This window comes from Lethenteron reissneri, chromosome 25 (genome assembly GCF_015708825.2).
Source record: "Lethenteron reissneri isolate LAM-NWPU_2019-01 chromosome 25, ASM1570882v1, whole genome shotgun sequence".
Lineage (NCBI taxonomy): Eukaryota > Metazoa > Chordata > Hyperoartia > Petromyzontiformes > Petromyzontidae > Lethenteron > Lethenteron reissneri.
Window position 1 is genome coordinate 17,165,885 of NC_083803.1, and position 17,789 is coordinate 17,183,673.

The 17,789-nt window shown below is 50.5% G+C and overlaps 1 protein-coding gene across 3 annotated transcripts in view; it reads left to right on the forward strand.

Annotated features, from left to right (window-relative positions):
• Positions 1–17,789, forward strand: part of LOC133347356 (mitogen-activated protein kinase kinase kinase kinase 5-like) — a 55,626-nt gene that overhangs the window by 33,593 nt on the left and 4,244 nt on the right. Inside the window, exons 15-32 of one of the 3 annotated variants that reach the window (XM_061559566.1) lie at positions 2,488–2,549; positions 2,754–2,792; positions 4,725–4,769; positions 6,006–6,032; positions 7,626–7,656; positions 8,317–8,515; positions 8,864–8,979; positions 9,868–9,906; positions 10,956–11,040; positions 11,599–11,678; positions 11,821–11,881; positions 12,516–12,606; positions 13,201–13,259; positions 14,139–14,245; positions 15,139–15,304; positions 15,926–15,994; positions 17,208–17,300; positions 17,433–17,503. In XM_061559566.1, coding sequence (XP_061415550.1) covers positions 2,488–2,549; positions 2,754–2,792; positions 4,725–4,769; positions 6,006–6,032; positions 7,626–7,656; positions 8,317–8,515; positions 8,864–8,979; positions 9,868–9,906; positions 10,956–11,040; positions 11,599–11,678; positions 11,821–11,881; positions 12,516–12,606; positions 13,201–13,259; positions 14,139–14,245; positions 15,139–15,304; positions 15,926–15,994; positions 17,208–17,300; positions 17,433–17,503 — 1,440 coding nt within the window. The remainder of the gene's footprint in view (positions 1–2,487; positions 2,550–2,753; positions 2,793–4,724; positions 4,770–6,005; positions 6,033–7,625; positions 7,657–8,316; positions 8,516–8,863; positions 8,980–9,867; positions 9,907–10,955; positions 11,041–11,598; positions 11,679–11,820; positions 11,882–12,515; positions 12,607–13,200; positions 13,260–14,138; positions 14,246–15,138; positions 15,305–15,925; positions 15,995–17,207; positions 17,301–17,432; positions 17,504–17,789) is intronic. The other 2 variants (XM_061559567.1, XM_061559568.1) reach the window with 2 other exon arrangements.

The following is a 17,789-nucleotide window of genomic DNA, read 5'->3' on the forward strand; positions in this document are numbered from 1 at the left end:
AGGTTTATAAAATAAATACTGCTCCTTGTGGGTAGTCAACAACGGTTGCTCTGTGGAGAGTCTGGACCCCACCATAGGAATGTTTAATTTCCACCCGTGGCAGAGGGCCATCGACAGAGGCGAGTGCCACCCCCTTTCTTGTTGAACAGGAGACATTTTGACCTCCCTCTGCTTCAGCCGTTTTAATTTCAGTTTCATAAACCAAAATATTATTTAAATTCATAGACATTAACCATTTTTCCAATCCCATATTGGTTTATTTGTCAACAAGCTTCATATTTACTTTTTAGATTTACATTTTGTTTGCATCGTCCAGTAGCATGTGAATGTATTTATTATCAAGACGTTCGTCTTCATTATTTTTGTTTTGTCGCCACTGCGGCGGCAGCGCGATGCCGTGCGTGCGTCTGTGTGCGCGGACGATGGGATGCGGCGAGAGTGGACTGCTTTGTGCCAGGGGGGCCGAGTGGCCTTGTTTTTTAAAACCGTCGCAAATGCACTTAGCCGGGACGGCGCTGCGTATTACCCCCTTTTTTTTACAAAATGTGCTCGGTATATATATATATTTTTTTATTTTATTCCCGCCGGTTTATTTTGGGCGCCGCTTGTTTTGTGCGCCGGCACTATCGCGCCGCCCTCGGCGCAGCTTTGCCACAACGCATTTGCTCACAGATTTGTCCGCGCTCGCGTGCGATTATCCAGCTGTCGCGTTGGATCTGGGCACGCGGGCGTAAAATCGGGGCGGCCGACGGTGGGGGGCAGGGGGGACTGTGAGTTTGTGGGGAAGCAGCAGAGTCGAGGCGGTGCTCGCTAGCGGTCTACCGGGGGGGTGGGGGGGGCGGCCCCGTGTCGTGTCTCATCCCAGACGTGGCCCCGAGTGGCAGCCAGGGTAGTGCAAGGCTCAGCGAGGAATTCACCATTAGCTGCACAGCCGATTTCCTTTGTATTACAATGACGGTATCTTCTAATTGTGCTGGCGGCAACACTGTTGCGAGGTGAAGACATCTCCATTCTGAAGATTCGCGGCAAGCAGTGCACCAGCGTGAATTTGGGATGTCACAGAACTCCTTGGGGAGTCCCTTAAGTCGACCTCTCTGGCCACACTGGGGGCACACATTTCGTGTCAATGAAAAGTAAAATTAAATGTGACCTTAGTGATTGGGCTGAAACCCAGAGTCAACACACAGAATTTCAGCAGCGCCGGCTCATTGCCCCGACACCGCAGAAGAGCTCCGGGCTATCACCGAGTTTCTTCAACCAATCACCATTCACGATGACTTAGATCTGAACAAGCACCGTTCCTTGTCACAGAGGCCTATTATGAACTGACATCCATTCGGCGCCATAGAGATCCCCCACCAGGTAGACTCCATGGAGTGAGAACCGACACCTCATCGTCACTGTTTTTGAAAAATCACTCAAGCAGGTGGAGGTGGGGTGGGGGGGGGAGAGTTAGGGGGGAACGGAAAAGGATAGTGAATTTCTACATGATCGTGAGCTTCCTGAAAGTATTTATCACATTGGTAATACATTTTAATTGTGCAATATGTTGTGCAAAAATTGTGGTGTTGTAAGTTTAAAGTAGGATGAGCAGAGACGAAACATGAGTTTGGACAGCCAATTTCTTCCCCGTGTGAACACATTAACGTCAAAAAGGCCACTTTGGAGGTTACATTCAGGTCACGTGACTGGGGGGCATGTCACAAGATATTTATAAAAACCCTTGTCCCCATGTGAACACCTCGCAAAGAAGCGGATAATTTAAATTACACGATTTGACTTTTACGATTGAATGTTTTCATTCCCCCATGTGTGGTTGCAAGAAGGAAACATGGAGTAGTTGCATGAAGGACAGAATGGTCCCTGCCACGCGAATGTGAAACTTCCCCCACTGGCTTAGGACAGCCAATAGAGGTTTGGAACACACGGGAAATAGTAACTACCAACATGCCAACTCGGGTCATCCTCGCAGCAGCTATTGTCTAGCCATCGAACAAAGACAAAGACGGTCACTGCATTGCACGCTTTCAGATGTGCGTTTTGCGGCCGTCTGGAACGCTCTTCCATCCGATATTAGAAAGCCACTGGAGCTATGCACTTTTAAATTTAAATTGAAAACTAATTTCTTGAGAACTGCTTTTTGTGTTTTGTTTGTTGTCCTTCCCCCACACCTCCGATGAGCGTGGTTGGCTACGTACAGTGTGAAAGAAGTTCAACGTACAAACAACATACATATGGATAAACTCTCTCTATCTGCAGATTGATAAATTGTCCAATATGTTTTTGTAGCCTTCTCCACCAGCTTGCCTGCATCCCACCCATGTGTTCGCCCAAACCCAGACTTTGTCCATTCGGTTGTCCCAGGGCCGTGTGCCCACTCGCGGGAGGAATCATTAAGGGGGGGGGGCACCATCACTACCACTTGGGCAATCCGCCATCGTTCTGACCCCACGTCCCCCCGCGTTGTGTTGTGTTTTGTCACGGCAGGACGTGCAGCAAGGGAGCTACGAGTGCGGGCCGCTGTGGGCCCACAACACAGGAGGCGACCTGTGAGTAGTGCCGTGAAGCGTGTACACGCGTGCGTGCGTGTGTACATGCGTGCGCGCGTGCGTACACGCGTGCATACACGCGTGCGTGCATGTGCTAGACGCCCAAGGCTTTGCCCCCCCACCCCCCTGCTACCCGCTCCTAATCCCTGCCCACCCTGTGCCTCTCGCTGTCCCTCCTGCTCGGACCGACCGCGTCCGTCACAGGAGCCTGCTGAGGTCCGTCGAGGAGGAGCTGAAGCAACGGTAACGCACGCACTCTCACGCCACTCGCCCCGCGGAGCCACGCGGGCAGGACCCGGCTAATTGTGGCTGAGTGGAGGCTCCCGAAGGAGGCGGCCGCTGGGCCCAGTGTGGCTCGCCCTGCACACCACCGCTTGCAAATCGAGCGCGTAGGGACAACTGTGACTCCCAAGAGACACTGTGCCCTTGTCAGTGGAACTATATTATTTTCATGATTGGCCTTGTTCAAGATTCAAATTGATATCGTTTTGAATCAGTTTGTGAGGTTGATTTTTTACATGTTCAATAAAAAATTATGGGTAATGTATTTCCAATTGGGCTATTGTATTGTTTAAAGTCACGTGTTTATGGACCACTGGCATTCAGTCCGTGCATAGCCAGCAACAGGAGCAGGTATCACTGCTCGGTGTGAAACGGTACGCTCGGTGTGCGCCCTTCTCAGCACTCGGTGACAAAGGGGAGATCGCCGCCTGCTCTGGCAAATCCCAACGCTCGTTTGTCGTTATCAATGGAATTTACATCACTTGGTTACGGCAGAGCTCGTGCACAATTGGCCACATTCACGGCCCCTAAGGCTGGCTCTGGGCACCGGGCCGACCCAGGTCTTTGTCCCGTGCCCTCCCTCCTCCTCCTCGTGGCGCGCGCGGCAACCCTACGTGCACAAGACTCGTACAGAAACCCCGAGGAGTCCCCATGACCCCGCGGTCCCTCCTCCCCGTCCCGCACGCCTCCCCGATAACCTTCCTCTTCTTCTTGTTCTTCTCCGTCTGGCTGGGGAAGCGGTTCTAGTTGGATGTCGAAGTTAGCAATCCATTTAGTGGCTCACAGTGCTGCCATCGCGAATGGTTATCATGCCTTCCTCCGAGGCTCTCACCTACCTTCTTCGTTGCGATGAGGGGCCACTGGACACAGTCTCCTGTGGTTATTCCAATTGCTTTTCAACTATGCCTGCTGCTATCGGACGAAATATTATTAAATAAAAAAATATGCAACTACATTTGCCACTTATTTGTAATTTTAATGATCACACGTGCCCCATAAAATCTTCTACGTCACAGTATTCGGTTTGATAAAACAAATTCTCAAAATTCAGATTTTGTTGTCCATCCCTTTGCAACAGTGGAACAACTGAAGCCACCTTTAACCCGCTTAGAACGGTAATCCACGCGTCTTCTGCACTGTATGTAGAGTGTTAGGTATTTGTAGTCCATCACCCGCTTGGCAATGACATTAGCCTCCCAGACGCAGCGGTAACCCCAGTCGGGGCTCTGAGCAAACAGCGCTCTCCAGTGGACACGTGGGGAGCTCCACGCGACCGGCCAGGGCGACTGCTACCCCCCACAAACGATGCTCGCCAAAAGTTTTCCCCCAGCGCAGTTAAAGCATGAAGCAGTTTACAGCCATAAGCGCTGGATGAATATCCTGCGGATGACATGCATGCACCCCCAATGGCCTCGTCAGCATGCGTATGACCATGATAGACAGAATATTAATGCGGCGATATTAATCGACTTGCTTTATGGATAATGTCTGAATTGCAGACGAATACCACTGCAGCCATGAAAAGTAAATGAATAGTTAACCTCACGTGTTACCTTACTTTTGATCTTGTCGGTCACTTAGTTGCCAGCACAAAACCTTAGCGAATTGTCACACTGCACTTTGTCGCCTGGGATAATTTCCCCCTCACGTAACGGCACCCTGGAAGAGACAACACAGACTCGTGCCTCACGGGAATGCCCCATCCCTGAAAGCGGTGTCTCCCTCCCCTCCCGACCTTTAACCTGTCTTGGCTGCCCTCTTCCCTTTCCGTGCTCCCCCCGTCCCCCCTTTTCCTTCTTGCCACTCTTACCTTGCCACTCCTACACACGCGTGCCCCCCGCCGCTACTGCCCCTCGTGCCCTCTCCCCACGTCGGCCTCTCTGTGCCCCCCAGCGGCCACGCGGCTTGGCTAAACGATGACGGAGATGCGAGCCAACAGTGAGTGCCGAGCGTGCGGCCGTGCCACCTCCCATCCCTCAATCTGCTCACCCGGCGTGACCGTCTCCGCCCGACTGATGCACTGGCGTGCGTCCGTGCGTGCGTGCACCGTAGCGTGTCCAGTGCACACACGCAAGTGCACACACACGTGCGCATGTGAATGTGTTTGTGTGTGCATGGTGTTTTTTTGGAACACCCGTTCATTTTGCTTTCCCTTGCTTATCGCTTGCCGCCTCCCCCGTGTTTCGTGTCCTTGCCGGGAGAGCCTCCCTCCTGCAGAGCGTTGATCACGGGGTGCAAACTCGGAGAAATCCACCGGAGCCGAGGCCGGCCCCCACTGCCCCTTGCGCTCGCTCGAAACTCGGCACGCAGGGCAGCATTGCACAAAGCGTGAAATGGACTCGAGATCAAACCTCAAAGTGGCATGAATTTCAGATTCTCTCTGTCGCCAAAAGGGAATGCGGTAGCTGGATGTTGCCTTTGTAGTTAGCTAATCAAGTACGAGAGAGAGTGATTTCCTCTGTTCTAATATATTGTGTATCGTTTGTTTTTGTTTTGCTTCGCCTCAGAAAATATCTCATTAATCCATGTGATGTGCAAGTCGGTACCTGTTACTGATTCTCAAAAAATGATTGGTAGCTCTGTGCATGCTTTCACCTGTTTCCTGCTCCACAATTCTCAATTTCTGCCTCATCATCTCCACCATTGGTGCATTTCTGTTGCTCAATCACCGGCCGCGATGACATTCGCACGTGCGAGCCTGAAGCATCTTCGAGAAGCGCGCTCCACGGATCGGTGCCATTGAACGGTTTTAGGGAAAGTGTTCTTTATTTTTCAAGACTAAATCCGCGTGAACCAAAGGAAATGTTCATTCAAGTAGTTTTTATGTAACTGGCCACAGGCGTACAAGTGACAAACGAAGTCTGTCGCAGTGCTGTAATTCCATCTGAGGTTATATTTAATTGCCCTAAATATATCCAGAGTAATTACATTTACCACTTTAGACTTCATGGTGCCGTGGGCGAAATTATTTAAGCGCTCGAATAATTCATGAAAACTAGAAAAATACTTATAAATATCGTTCGTGAAATGTGGGCAGGGTGACTTGGTAATATATTTTCTAACAGGTGATAAAGTATTCTTATTGTAAGACAATGCATGAAGCGTTAAAGCATCGCATTCTCTCTTGTTTCCCTTTCTCGTCCTCCTCCTGTGTGGCGCCTTCTTAAACTAAAGCATGAGATATCACGATTACTGCAACAGGTAACCTTTTTACTTTTTTTACACAAAGATCAAACATTCGCTCATCGTGGGATGGCGAAAGCCGCGGTCATTTGCGATCGAGAAAAGCTCCACCATTCTAAGTTAACCATGGGCGTGCAACGGTTACTTAAATTTGATGCTTATTCTCAGAATGTCTGCATCGAACTGTACCCCCCAATCAGTTGTCTGCAATTCACGTACGTTGAGTGTCGTTGGTTCACGGAAGCATTTTCCGCCACCGTGGATTCTATGCGCACTGCAAGGGGAGAGCAGCAATGACCAATTCTCGAATTGAATGGTGATTTCAAATTGGGGTGATTCGTAAATTATTTTATTTGTATTATTCCTACACTCGTTTAACCAGGAAAGCCTCGCTGAGTCTCAACACTCTTTATCAGGAGGGTCACTGGCGGAGCCAGTGGGGGGGGGGGGGTGGGTGGTGGTGGCACGTGCCCCCCTAATGATCTGATCGAAATCCCTAATTTCGATCGGATCATTGGGGTTTATTAGTAATAAATCGGCATTTTGCGACCCCCACTGCCACTGTGTAGCATATTATTACGTGCCAGGGACTATATGAGATGATAGGACAATAGTCTGAGTCCATAATTGGCAATAAGTAACGGCACAGAATTGTGCGCAGTTGCGTATACAGTACACGACTTCCCTGAAGGAAAACACCTTCAGTGAGCGCGATGCCGATCACACACGGTTCGAATTCGACCCTCCATCGATGGCTGCGCCATCACCGCACACACGTCGAATAAAAAGCAAGGGATAAGTCCTTACTTACTAACAACTCCTCTATCATTTTTCATTGCTGGAGGGGTTGCCCTCCCTACCTGAAAATCCTGGCTCCGCCATTGAGGAGGGTCCTGCCAGGTTTTCTCAGCAGAGGGTGATGTTGCTGCTGCTGAGTGTAATCCCAATCGAGTAATTTTCAGGTCTGTTTTCAGGATTGGGATGTTTGGTCAACACCGGTGACATTGTGTGTTTGTTTAGCTATAGCAGGAAGCCGGAGAACACGGAGGAAACTCGTGCAGAACAGGGCGAGAACAGGATCCATATTTGTTTGTGGGTTAGGCCTAACCCATTGTATTGGCAATAAAATCTGATGTTTTTAGAGGGAGGACATACGAACTCCACACAGAAAGGCACCCGAGTGGGGAATCGAACCTAGACACTTTTTGCTGTGGGGCACATATTACCACTGCGCCTGCCACCTTGCCACCCAATTCTTTATTTCTCCTATCTGCAGAAGTTACATGCTTTTGCAATTGATACTTATCTGGTTAATTTGTTGTTACCAGCCTCGTGGTACTTACAGCCTTGACACTTTATCAATAAATCGAGTTGAATGCATGGACAGAGTAATTTTTTTTTTTGCTATTTGGATATGGAATTTCCAAAAATTTTCAAAATTGCCAACAAATTACTCCATTGGGAAACGCAGCGCACCATCAGCCCGTCCATGCAAAACTTAGCGGGGCCCTCCGGAAATAGAATCTTGAGACTCAGTGAAGTTTTTTCTGGGTAGATAAAAAATGTTTTTGATCGATTGGTGGATTGATTTTGGTTGTTTTGCTTTCACAGCCCTACAATGAAGGTCACGACTTCCATACAGGTAGAGCAATGTACACCACAGTGGTTCGCATACGGACACACGTGTTTATTGATTCATTTCATCCCAAGACAAATTTGTGACGTGCGCTGACGATGGCTCCCCCTTCCTTGCGCACGTGTTGCCCGGCTCTGTACAGCGTTTAGTGATGCCATCGCATCCCATTGCTATGTGAATATTAATTGTATTGCATGGCTGCAAACTTCAGTTTAGACGTTCATTTACAAATTAATGTAAGCTTTCAGGAGGGTGCCCTCGTGATTGATGCACTCACCTAAGCCACTTGAGCAGTATGGTAATTGCCGAAGTTTGCAGTAAAATGGATGTTAAAGAACCTGTGCTGTCAGCGTTTTTGAGAGGAGATGGCCGTGTAACTACGTGGGACCGTATCATTATAAAAAAAAACGACCTGTGATAATATTTACAAATGAGATAATTTCATAAAAACAATTCGTGTCCTTACTCTACCCGGTGCTTAAAATGTGTATTTTCCCACGTTGCAAAAAGGTATTTTTTCTTTCCCCCCAAAACATCGCCAAGACAACCTTGGTGCTAACAAATGAACTGTGGGCCAGGTCTCCTTGGGGCACGGAGACCCGGTGGGGGGGGCGGGGGGGAAACAAAATCCGTAACGGCTCGGACTGTGGTTGTGCGGGCGAGCAGGCGACGGACGAGAGCAACGTCGTCGTCGTCAAGGAGGAGGAGGAGGGAGACGGTGCCACCCCCGCCCCTCCCGCAGCGCCGGGCCCTCCGCGGGACGAGGCGGCCCTCGGGGCCGGGGCGGCCGGGGCCGAACCCAGGGCCACGTTCCGCCAGTTTTCTCACATGTGGGTGCAGTACCACAACGCCCCTCAGCCCCTGGGTGAGACCTCCCTCCTCCTCCTCCTCTTGCCTGCCAGGCACTGGGTTAGAGGGTCGTTTCAGGTGGCCTACTTGTGGCTCGCGTGGGTGGCATTTGATAGGTGTGAAACGGTTACATTGATTATAATTGAAAGATTGGATCGGTGCCATTGTGTTCGTGGTAGTTGGGGGTGTGCAGTGTGCATGTGGGGAGGTGCGTGCGTACGTGCGTGCTTAATTGAGAGCTCATTAACGGCCTGATACCCTCTGTGGTCTAAGGCTGAATGGGATAGCGTTTACCTCCGTGTTTGTGTGTACGAGTATCTGTGTATGTGCGCACGCGTGTCTGCGTGTGCCCCTGTGAGTGCAGTGGCAGAGATAATTAATGGCGATGAACTCACCGGTCTGCCCGTGATTGAAAACTCAGCCAGCATGGAGGGGCAGCCGCATCTGACTCCTGGTCACAAGGACAAGAAGGACCTCTCAGTAGGTGCCCTTAGTCCCCTGCCTTCCTGACATCCTGACCTCAACTCCTCTTAAATTATGAACACACAGCTGCATTCAAGAGGTCACCAGAGCCGGTGCCGATGATGCCACCCTGCCACCACTTTAATCCTCCGCCAGATTCCTCAGCTGTTGCACCACCTGCCCTTAGAGTCGCATCACCACAATCTGGCTTCGTCTTCCCTTCGGTCACCGACCCCGAGGTGCCCACTCCAGTGCCTGTCTGGGTAGCCTGCCCTCATCCCCACACGTGCCCCATCTATCACAACCTACCTTCCCTGATTACATCTAAAACACTTTCCTACCACATTCTATTCCATTTAGAACTTCCAGTTTGCTCATCCTATCTTGCTGTGCAATTCATACAAAATGATCCGATCTGATCAAGCTAAGCAGGCTTGAGAGTGGATGGCGCTTGGATGAGCGACTACGCTTAATAGGCTGTGGCGTTACGTTGTGGTCAGTGCAGCAACATCCACTGTTCACTGTACTTACATGCTTCCACATCTATGGTCAAATAACCCTCACGACCTGCATGGCGTGAAGAAGCCCTCATCGAGCAGTGGACTGACAAAGGGCTGTATGTGAGCAGCTTAGTCTCCTTCACATGTATATGTGTGTGTGTGTTGAACTTCTTTCGCACCGTAGGTAGCCAACCCTTCTAATCTGTATTCCAACACCACTAGCTGCTCTTCCCATTGCTTCCTTAAAGTCCAGCTCTCTGAACTATAACTCCCAACCCATCTGTTTAGTTTATTTGGGCCTTCTTTGTCTTCGGATTTGTCTATTGTAATTGTAGCAGCGAAGAATGATTTAAAATGCGTGTTACAATAACAAGGTGTTTCATTGTGTTCGTCACGCGCTGTGCAGAGCTGGTGTAACGGACTTCCTCCGACTCCCAAGGTTCACGTGAGTAGCTCCACGTTTCATTTGATTTCACCATTCACTGGCCGGAATGTTCCATCGCGTGACGGTGAGAGGTGGCGACGGCTTAGGCAGGCCTTCATCCAGCAGTGGATTGATCGCGGCTGATGATGATGATTTTTCTTCTATCTGCATGAGGCACCTAGTGTCGTGGAATTCCTGGACATTACCATTATTACATCGTTAAAAGCTTCACAGGGGGAATACAAATTAAGATTTTAAAAAATATTCATATTCTTTGTCGAGAAAAGTCTCACTGAGTCTCAAGACTTGTTTCATGAATGATAATTAATTATTAGATACATGATTCCATGCAAACACGATCAACGTCTGAATATCAACGTCTGCATCCATTTTAACCAATTAATTGTTACATTCCATCATGGGCCATGTTCTCTCCACTGCTGTCTGGATGCCTCATGCCGTCGCCATCCGTCACGGTCCTGCGATGCAGTAATCGATCTAACCCCGGCACATTGAGTGAATCCCATCGCTTCATCTCAGTGTCGGTCATCTTCTCAGACACGTCCCCACCTATGGCTGCCATGCCGCCACCAATGGCAAGCGTTGGCCTAAGCGATGGGTTATCTCTCAGCCCAATTACATATACAGTACAGTATTAACGGTCACTATCATGTCTCTGATATTTATTTTCTGTCTGTTGTGCATGTTTGGCTTTCTCTCTCAACGGAATTCTCAGCATGCTTCTCTCCACGATTGTTTTCAGCTTTGCGTTAAATTTTCTTTGCCTGTCTTAAAGTTTCTCATCCCTGTTCATAGCGAGTAATACGCACTCATTAAAAACGTGCTTCTTCCAGCACACCGGCATTTTGCTTTTCGTTATAAAGTTCAGCTTTCCAAAAAGACTTCGGACTGCTCTCGTCTCGGTCTACCTTCGGTATCCGCCCCAGGACTACGCACGCTTGGATGCGTTTTCTTCAGCTGTGTGCTGTGCCCGTCCGACAGACGTCTCCGTTTGTTGAGTGTGAATCGTCACGTGCACCCCCCCCCCACCCACCGCCGCCGTCTTGCAGATGGGCGCCTGCTTCTCCAAGGTGTTCAACGGGTGTCCCCTCCGCATCAGCTGCGCCACCTCCTGGGTGCACCCCGACACCAGAGGTGAAATCTGCTTGCAGGGGTGCGATGTGTGAGCTAAGACCGTTCTGCTAGGTTACGTTAAATCGGGTGGCTTGTGGTGCGGGGGGGGGGGCGACGTGGCTGGCCTGCAGGGGGCACTGTAGCAACGTTGACGGTTGTGCTGTGAATCTGAGCACTCGGCGGCGATGCTGCCTGCCTTCACCAACCCACACTGACCAACGTGGTGAAGTATGGCAAAATAACTCGGGTGACCCGCACAGCGTTGGGGGAGGCCCTCGTCCAGCAGTGGATTGACAAAGGGCTGTACAGTACATACATTCCACGATGGGGTGCAGTGGTGGAACGGTGGTTTGCATACCATGATATGAAATCTGTGATCTTGGTTAGATTCTTGGCCACGGCTAACATCACGTGGTGTCCGAATTGGTTCTGGGCCCCCCCTTCACCAACCCACACTGACCATCGTGGTGAACTATGGTCGAACAGCCCCGTTGCCGTTCATTTGTTGCCCCGCGTTGCGTACGTACATGCTTGTGTGCGTGCGTGCATGCCGTGTGCTGGCACCCTTGTCTCCTGCAGACCAGCACATCATAATCGGCGCCGAGGAAGGCATCTACACCCTCAACCTCAACGAGTTGCACGAGGCTACAATGGAGCAGGTGAGAATAAGGTAGAGCGAGTGCGGTGGCTGCTAACAGGTGCGGTGGCTGTGGACCAGGTGAGGCTACTATTTGCTTCCTTCCTCAGCACCAGATCTCTTGCAGTCCGTTTGGCTAACTGGCGGATCCTTGTCCCCTGCAGCTCTACCCACGGCGCTGCACCTGGCTCTACGTGTTCAACAATGTGCTCATGGCCATAACCGGTACGGCCGCCAGGGCAGCCCTCGCTCCCCCCAGCGCCGCCATCGCGTGGGCAAACAATAGGGCGAGGGGCACGGTGAGGGGCGAGGGGCACGGGGTGAGGGGCACGGGGTGAGGGATGAGGGGCATGGTGAGGGATGAGGGGCAAGGGGCACGGTGAGGAGTGAGGGGCATGGTGAGGGGTGAGGGGTGAGGGGCATGGTGAGGGGCACGGTGAGGGGTGAGGGGTGAGGGACACTGTGTGGGGCAATGCATCTTGCCCCCACCATAGGAATGAGGAATTTTCACTGCTTGTTCATGGCTGTAAACAGGAGATGACTACCGCCTCAATCCGCATCTTAGCAGGAAATCGCTTGAGGGTGAATTAATATTGTGCTTAGAAAGAGAATCAATATGCTGTGTATGTAGTAACACGTATGAATGGAAAGATTGTAATTTACACCACTGGCTCCTGGCCACCGACTGAGGTGAAGGCTGCCCATTGCTAATTTGCATTGATAAATGCTGTGACCCGATTTAATATGGAATTTAGTTGGAAATTAATATGTTTCTTATAAAAATATGAGAAGAACATACATAATCTGTGCTGGCAGAGATGTGAGCGAACGTGCGTGCGTGTGTTCCGTGCTGCGCCAGGCAAGGCGGGCACGCTCTACTCGCACGCGCTCCTGGGCCTGTTTGAGCAGGCGCGGCGTGAGCAGAAGCTGCCCGACCGCATCCTGCCAAGGTGCGTGTGTGTGCGCGTACACGCACGCACGTTTACACGGGAGAAAAACCCTCCCATAACATTCACCGGCAACCGAGGCGAGTGTTGTTTGCGAGGAGCACCTACAAAAGCCAATGCGGCACAAGGGGGGGTGGTGTGGCAAGTACCAAGCCCGGCCATCATTATCTTCCCGGTGCTCATGTTTACACACTGCATCAGGTACTTACTTAATGCTGAGTCGACCGAGGGGAGGCCGAGGACTGATTCAGATGTTCTTAATTTATGTTGGCCATCAGCGGGAGGGAATGGAACTCGTGTTGCCGGATTCGTGGTGCAGTGCGTTAACCACTACACTACTGCTCCCCACAGAGGCGCACGCACGTGGACTCATGTGCACACAGGCACGCAATTAACAAGCGCACATGTGTAAACACATACGTAAGCATGCACACATGAACGTTCATATGCGCACACATAGACCCATACGCACACATGAACACAGGCACACAAATATCTGGCATCCCCTACGTGTGCCATCTCCGATGGTGATGTTGCTGGCACGCCATCATCTGGCTGCTGTTTCTGTTTATCTCGACGTGTGCTGTGTTGTGGTAGGAGGTTCATGGTCTCCACCAAGATCCCCAACAGCAAGGGATGCTACCGGTGCTGTGTGGGTAAGGCATCTCTTCCTCGTCTCGTTATTTCATTGTTTTCAACTCGGAGGCTTTGTTGGGCTGAGCACCAATTCCTTGGTAAGGTTAGACCAATTCCCTTGCAAAGCAGCGTAGATATCCCACCACCGGCTCAGGGCACCATCTGGACACGTTGAACTTTTAATAACGGTGTCCTGTGTTCTCAGAGGCGGCACGGGTGTCTTGGGGATAAGAGTGCCGAGCCGGCACTGCTGAGGTTCTGGAGTCAAGTCTAGGTTGCTACCCACGGTTAAATCGGGTTCTCAAGTGTTCCAATTTGATGGTCTTGGCCTGGTCCCCGATAAGTCCACAAAAAAACACATGATTTTAGATTTGGTGTTTTACTTCAATTTGGTAAAATTCCAGCCCTGACAATCATGTCTCTGTTTTGGAAATTGTGAGAGTGCAGCCCCCCCCCCCAACCTTGTAGATGCTCGAGGTCATGTGACAGCATCTCTGAAGTAGTTCTGTAAAGTCGCCTTACGCAGGCCGTTCTATAAAAACAGGGGCGATGTTTATCTTCGTGAGCGTTCCGAATGGATACTTTATCTCGTGGTGCTGATTGAGGAACAAAGAAAACAATTACACCACGTCCTTTAGGCAAGATGACCGAGTGTGTGCTTGTATTTTCTCACGCACTCATTTGCGTATGTGCATGTGTGGGTGTCGCCCCCTCTAACATCCCACCAGGGAGACAAAGGCGTTCGGGCGCGGTGCTCGCCACCCACCCCCTCGTGTGCCGTGCTGGCCTTCATAGGTGCTGCTCACTAACAGCACTTGCCCCAAAAGTCTGTAAAGGCTACACGGGGGAATCTTTGTTTTCTTGTGTGTGTGTCGCCCTGTCTGGCCCGTTGCCTGCAGTGCGGAACCCGTACACGGGCTGCAAGTACCTGTGTGCGGCGCTACACACGGGCGTGCTGCTGCTGCTGCAGTGGTACGAGCCGCTCATGAAGTTCATGCTCATCAAGGTGGGCGATGACTCCCGCGCGAGGCGACCCGTCGCTTGCCCTCGCTGCAGATTCCCCCGTCAGAAGCCGCTTTAATGAATCAGAATATTTATATTTATTGGAGGAGGAATCCGAAGAGCTGTGAAGCTCATTTTCACACATTTCCAGGAGGGGCATGGGGCCAGAACGTTATAACAACACACAGTGGAAAGTGTAGGAAAGGTAAACGAATCACTTAAAATATTTGGTATGGCCCACTAAGCTATTAGCTTTTTTTTCAGAAGCAACCTGGCCAGAAATGATAGCTCAATGAAGTGGCTTATCATGTGGAAATGTATAGCAGCAAAACAATATCAATAATCTAAACGTCTGACCAAACTGCCCGGAAATGCGCTCGATCTCGTCAGATCCCGGAAGCTAAGTGAGTTTGAGGTTGGATAGTGCTTGCATGGGTGACCACTGTGCATCACGGGTGTGATAGGGCTTGTGGGGGCCTAGATGGTGAGCAGCATAGGGCACTGCAGCAAAGTCCATTTTCGTAGTGTGATGCTATTCCCTCTCATCTGAGCTCCCCACCATCAGCAACCCACAGTGACCGGCGTGGTGAAGTATGGTCAAACACCCTTACCCAATGACTGACACGGCATGGGGACGCCTTTATCCAATAGTTGATTGATAAATGTCTGTAGAGTATGTTAGGAAGCTAGCGAATGTGGTATTTGTATGTATGTACGTTGAACTGCTTTCACACCATACGTAGCCAATTGGAGGTGCGGGGGAAGGACAACAAACTAAACACAAAAAGCAGTTCTCAAGAAATTAGTTTTCAGGTGCAGCCGTTGCATTTGGACGCGGCACTAACCCACGTTCACGTCGCACTGTACCTTCCCCGTTGATGGTGGCGCCCTGAGCAGCACGTGGATGCGCCCCTACGCAGCCCGCTGGTGCTCTTCGAGATGCTGGTGATGCCGGAGCAGGAGTTCCCTCTGGCGTGCGTGGGGCTGGCGTCGAGCTCCCAGCCGGACCAGGTCGTCTCGTTCCACGCCATCGACCTCAACACGGGCGCCTGCAGCCAAGCTGGTCCTACACGCGCACACGCAGAGACAAAGATCACCCGTATAGCCTCTAACACACTGTTGGGACAAGTGCTGCTAGCGAGCACTTATGAAGGCCTTCATAAGTGCGTGCTAACAACACTGCCCCAATAACACTGTTAAGGATGCATGGGGGATCTGTAGTGGTGATGGTTGACGCATCAGTTCATTAATTCAGCTGTATTCCTATGCTTATGATACGCGTATCAAAGTGTGCACGTTAAAATCGGTTATTGTACGCTCATGTTACATTTAGGCTCATGAAGCAAACAAAAACTGTGAAATTAGATGAGAAACTGTATAAACGGGATGGTAAAATTAAAACCACAAATTCTGACAATTCTGAATCAGTGGGCAGGCAAGGAGGCAAGGGGTGATGAATCATTGTATGCCAAGCTGTCTTGCTGGTGGTTGTGCTGCTGGTGTTATTGATACTGGTGCTGCTGCTGTGGAGGTCCTGGTTATGTTACTGGTTTGATGCTCGTGATAACAATGATGCTGCTGCTGCTGCCGGTGAAAATGATATCGCTGGTGGTGGTGGCACCGGTGGTCTTGATGCTTCTGCCGCTGGTCTCGTGACGCCGCTGGTGTGGCCGTCTCTCCGTAGGGGGACACCCGCTGGAGGCCGTCTACGTGAACCAGCTGGAGAGGGACAGCGTGCTCGTGTGCTTTGACAGTGCGTGTGGCGCCACCGTCTGCACGAACTTGGCACACTCATACATTCCCAACACTTCTCTTGACAAAGCACCTTTTTATCAAGGATCTTAAAGCGTTGTACACGACACAGCAAATTTGAATACATCGTGGGATATTCCTATACTCCAGCACTTATTATTTTGATCATCAATTATTATTTACCAAGGAGGGTCTCAGAGAGTCTCACAGTATTTTTGTGCAGGAGGGTTCCTGCCAAGTTTTCACAGCAGGGGGCGACGATTGCAGTGTTTGCCAATCAAACAATTTGCGATTCCAGATTTGAAGTTTTCGTGACTGCAAGGATTCATACTCTTTGTTTTTTTTTGTAAAGTCACACCGCTTAAGCGGTGTGCTTTCTCTACGTTGTCCCCACCTGAAGAAGGACGCTTGTGTTGCGCCCGAAACGTCGTGATTTAATTTATTTTAATTTTTTACCTACATGACTTTACTGAAACAATTTGCAAGTCATTTTTCACATTTGAGCCTGACGCTGGCACGCGGTGGCCTCCCCTTCTTCAAATGACATCACGGGATATTTAATGGCCACTGTGAGGCGGACGCCGCTTGTTTTAGAGTCACGGCAAACGTCTGCATCTCGCGGCCAACGCGCCGCCACCGGGGAACCACGCCGCCAAACCCACGGCTCGGCTTAGGGGGAGACAGCCATTGTGTTGGCAGCACAGCAAGTGGGTTCGTGCGCCCATCTTTGTGCACCTGTAATGTTATCCCTGTGTGTGAGATGTATCCGCACTTGCAATGTTTCCTCTCCCAAGCAACGCGCTCTTTAAACATTAATTGGCAAACATCCCAATGCGGGGCACTCTTGAAAAATGGTAAGGAGATTCAGTTCATAAATTAAGTTTTACTCCCAAACGTACCGTGTTTGTGCCGTCGTACGTAACTAGGCACACATGCAGCAGCACTCCGCCGTGAACTCGCTGCTGGTCGAGGGCTTGCCCCACATCGTGCGGGTCGTGGCGGCCCTTTGACCATATTTCCTCACGATTGAGGTCACTGCACACACGAGAACCCAATTTAACCACGGACGAGTGACACGGACGCAAACCCAGTGTGTCGGTGGACATGGATAATGATACTTGTCCAAGGCCAGCGACACAGCTGAGCTAGTTTGAGCATGTTGCAGAATCATATTCACTTTCAAATTAATTAATTGTTGAACATTTTATTTTTAGAGAGCGTGAAGATAGTGAATCTTCAGGGCAAGTTGAAGTCCAGCAAGAAGCTGGCCTCTGAGCTGTTCTTCGACTTCCAGATCGAGTCTATCGGTAAGCTACGTCCTTATTGCCAATGATGATAGCAGTTCGTGGTCATTGCAATGTCTTCGAAGGTGAAAGTCCGGAGACAGCACATTGAGAGCGGCCTTCCGTCTGTCTGTACCGTCCGTGGTGTGGCTGCAGTGTGCCTGCAGGACAGCGTGCTGGCATTCTGGAAGCACGGCATGCAGGGACGCAGCTTCCGATCCAACGAGGCGAGTGTAGCATGCACGCTCTCCCGGCAGTCACATGCCCGTCTCACTCCAGCTGCTCGCTGCTACCATTGCTGCTTCTTCACCCGAGTCCACACCTGAGCGATCGGTCACTTGACACTTAGTTGCACCGACCATATCACTTACATGTGGACGTCTCTGCAACCAGTTGCGAGCAGTTGCGCACAACTGGTAGTTGTCAGTAGAAACAGACTCCACTCTGAAGCATCGATCTGCTAAAGAGACTTGTGTAACAAAGTATATCATCACACGTGCACACTTGCGAACT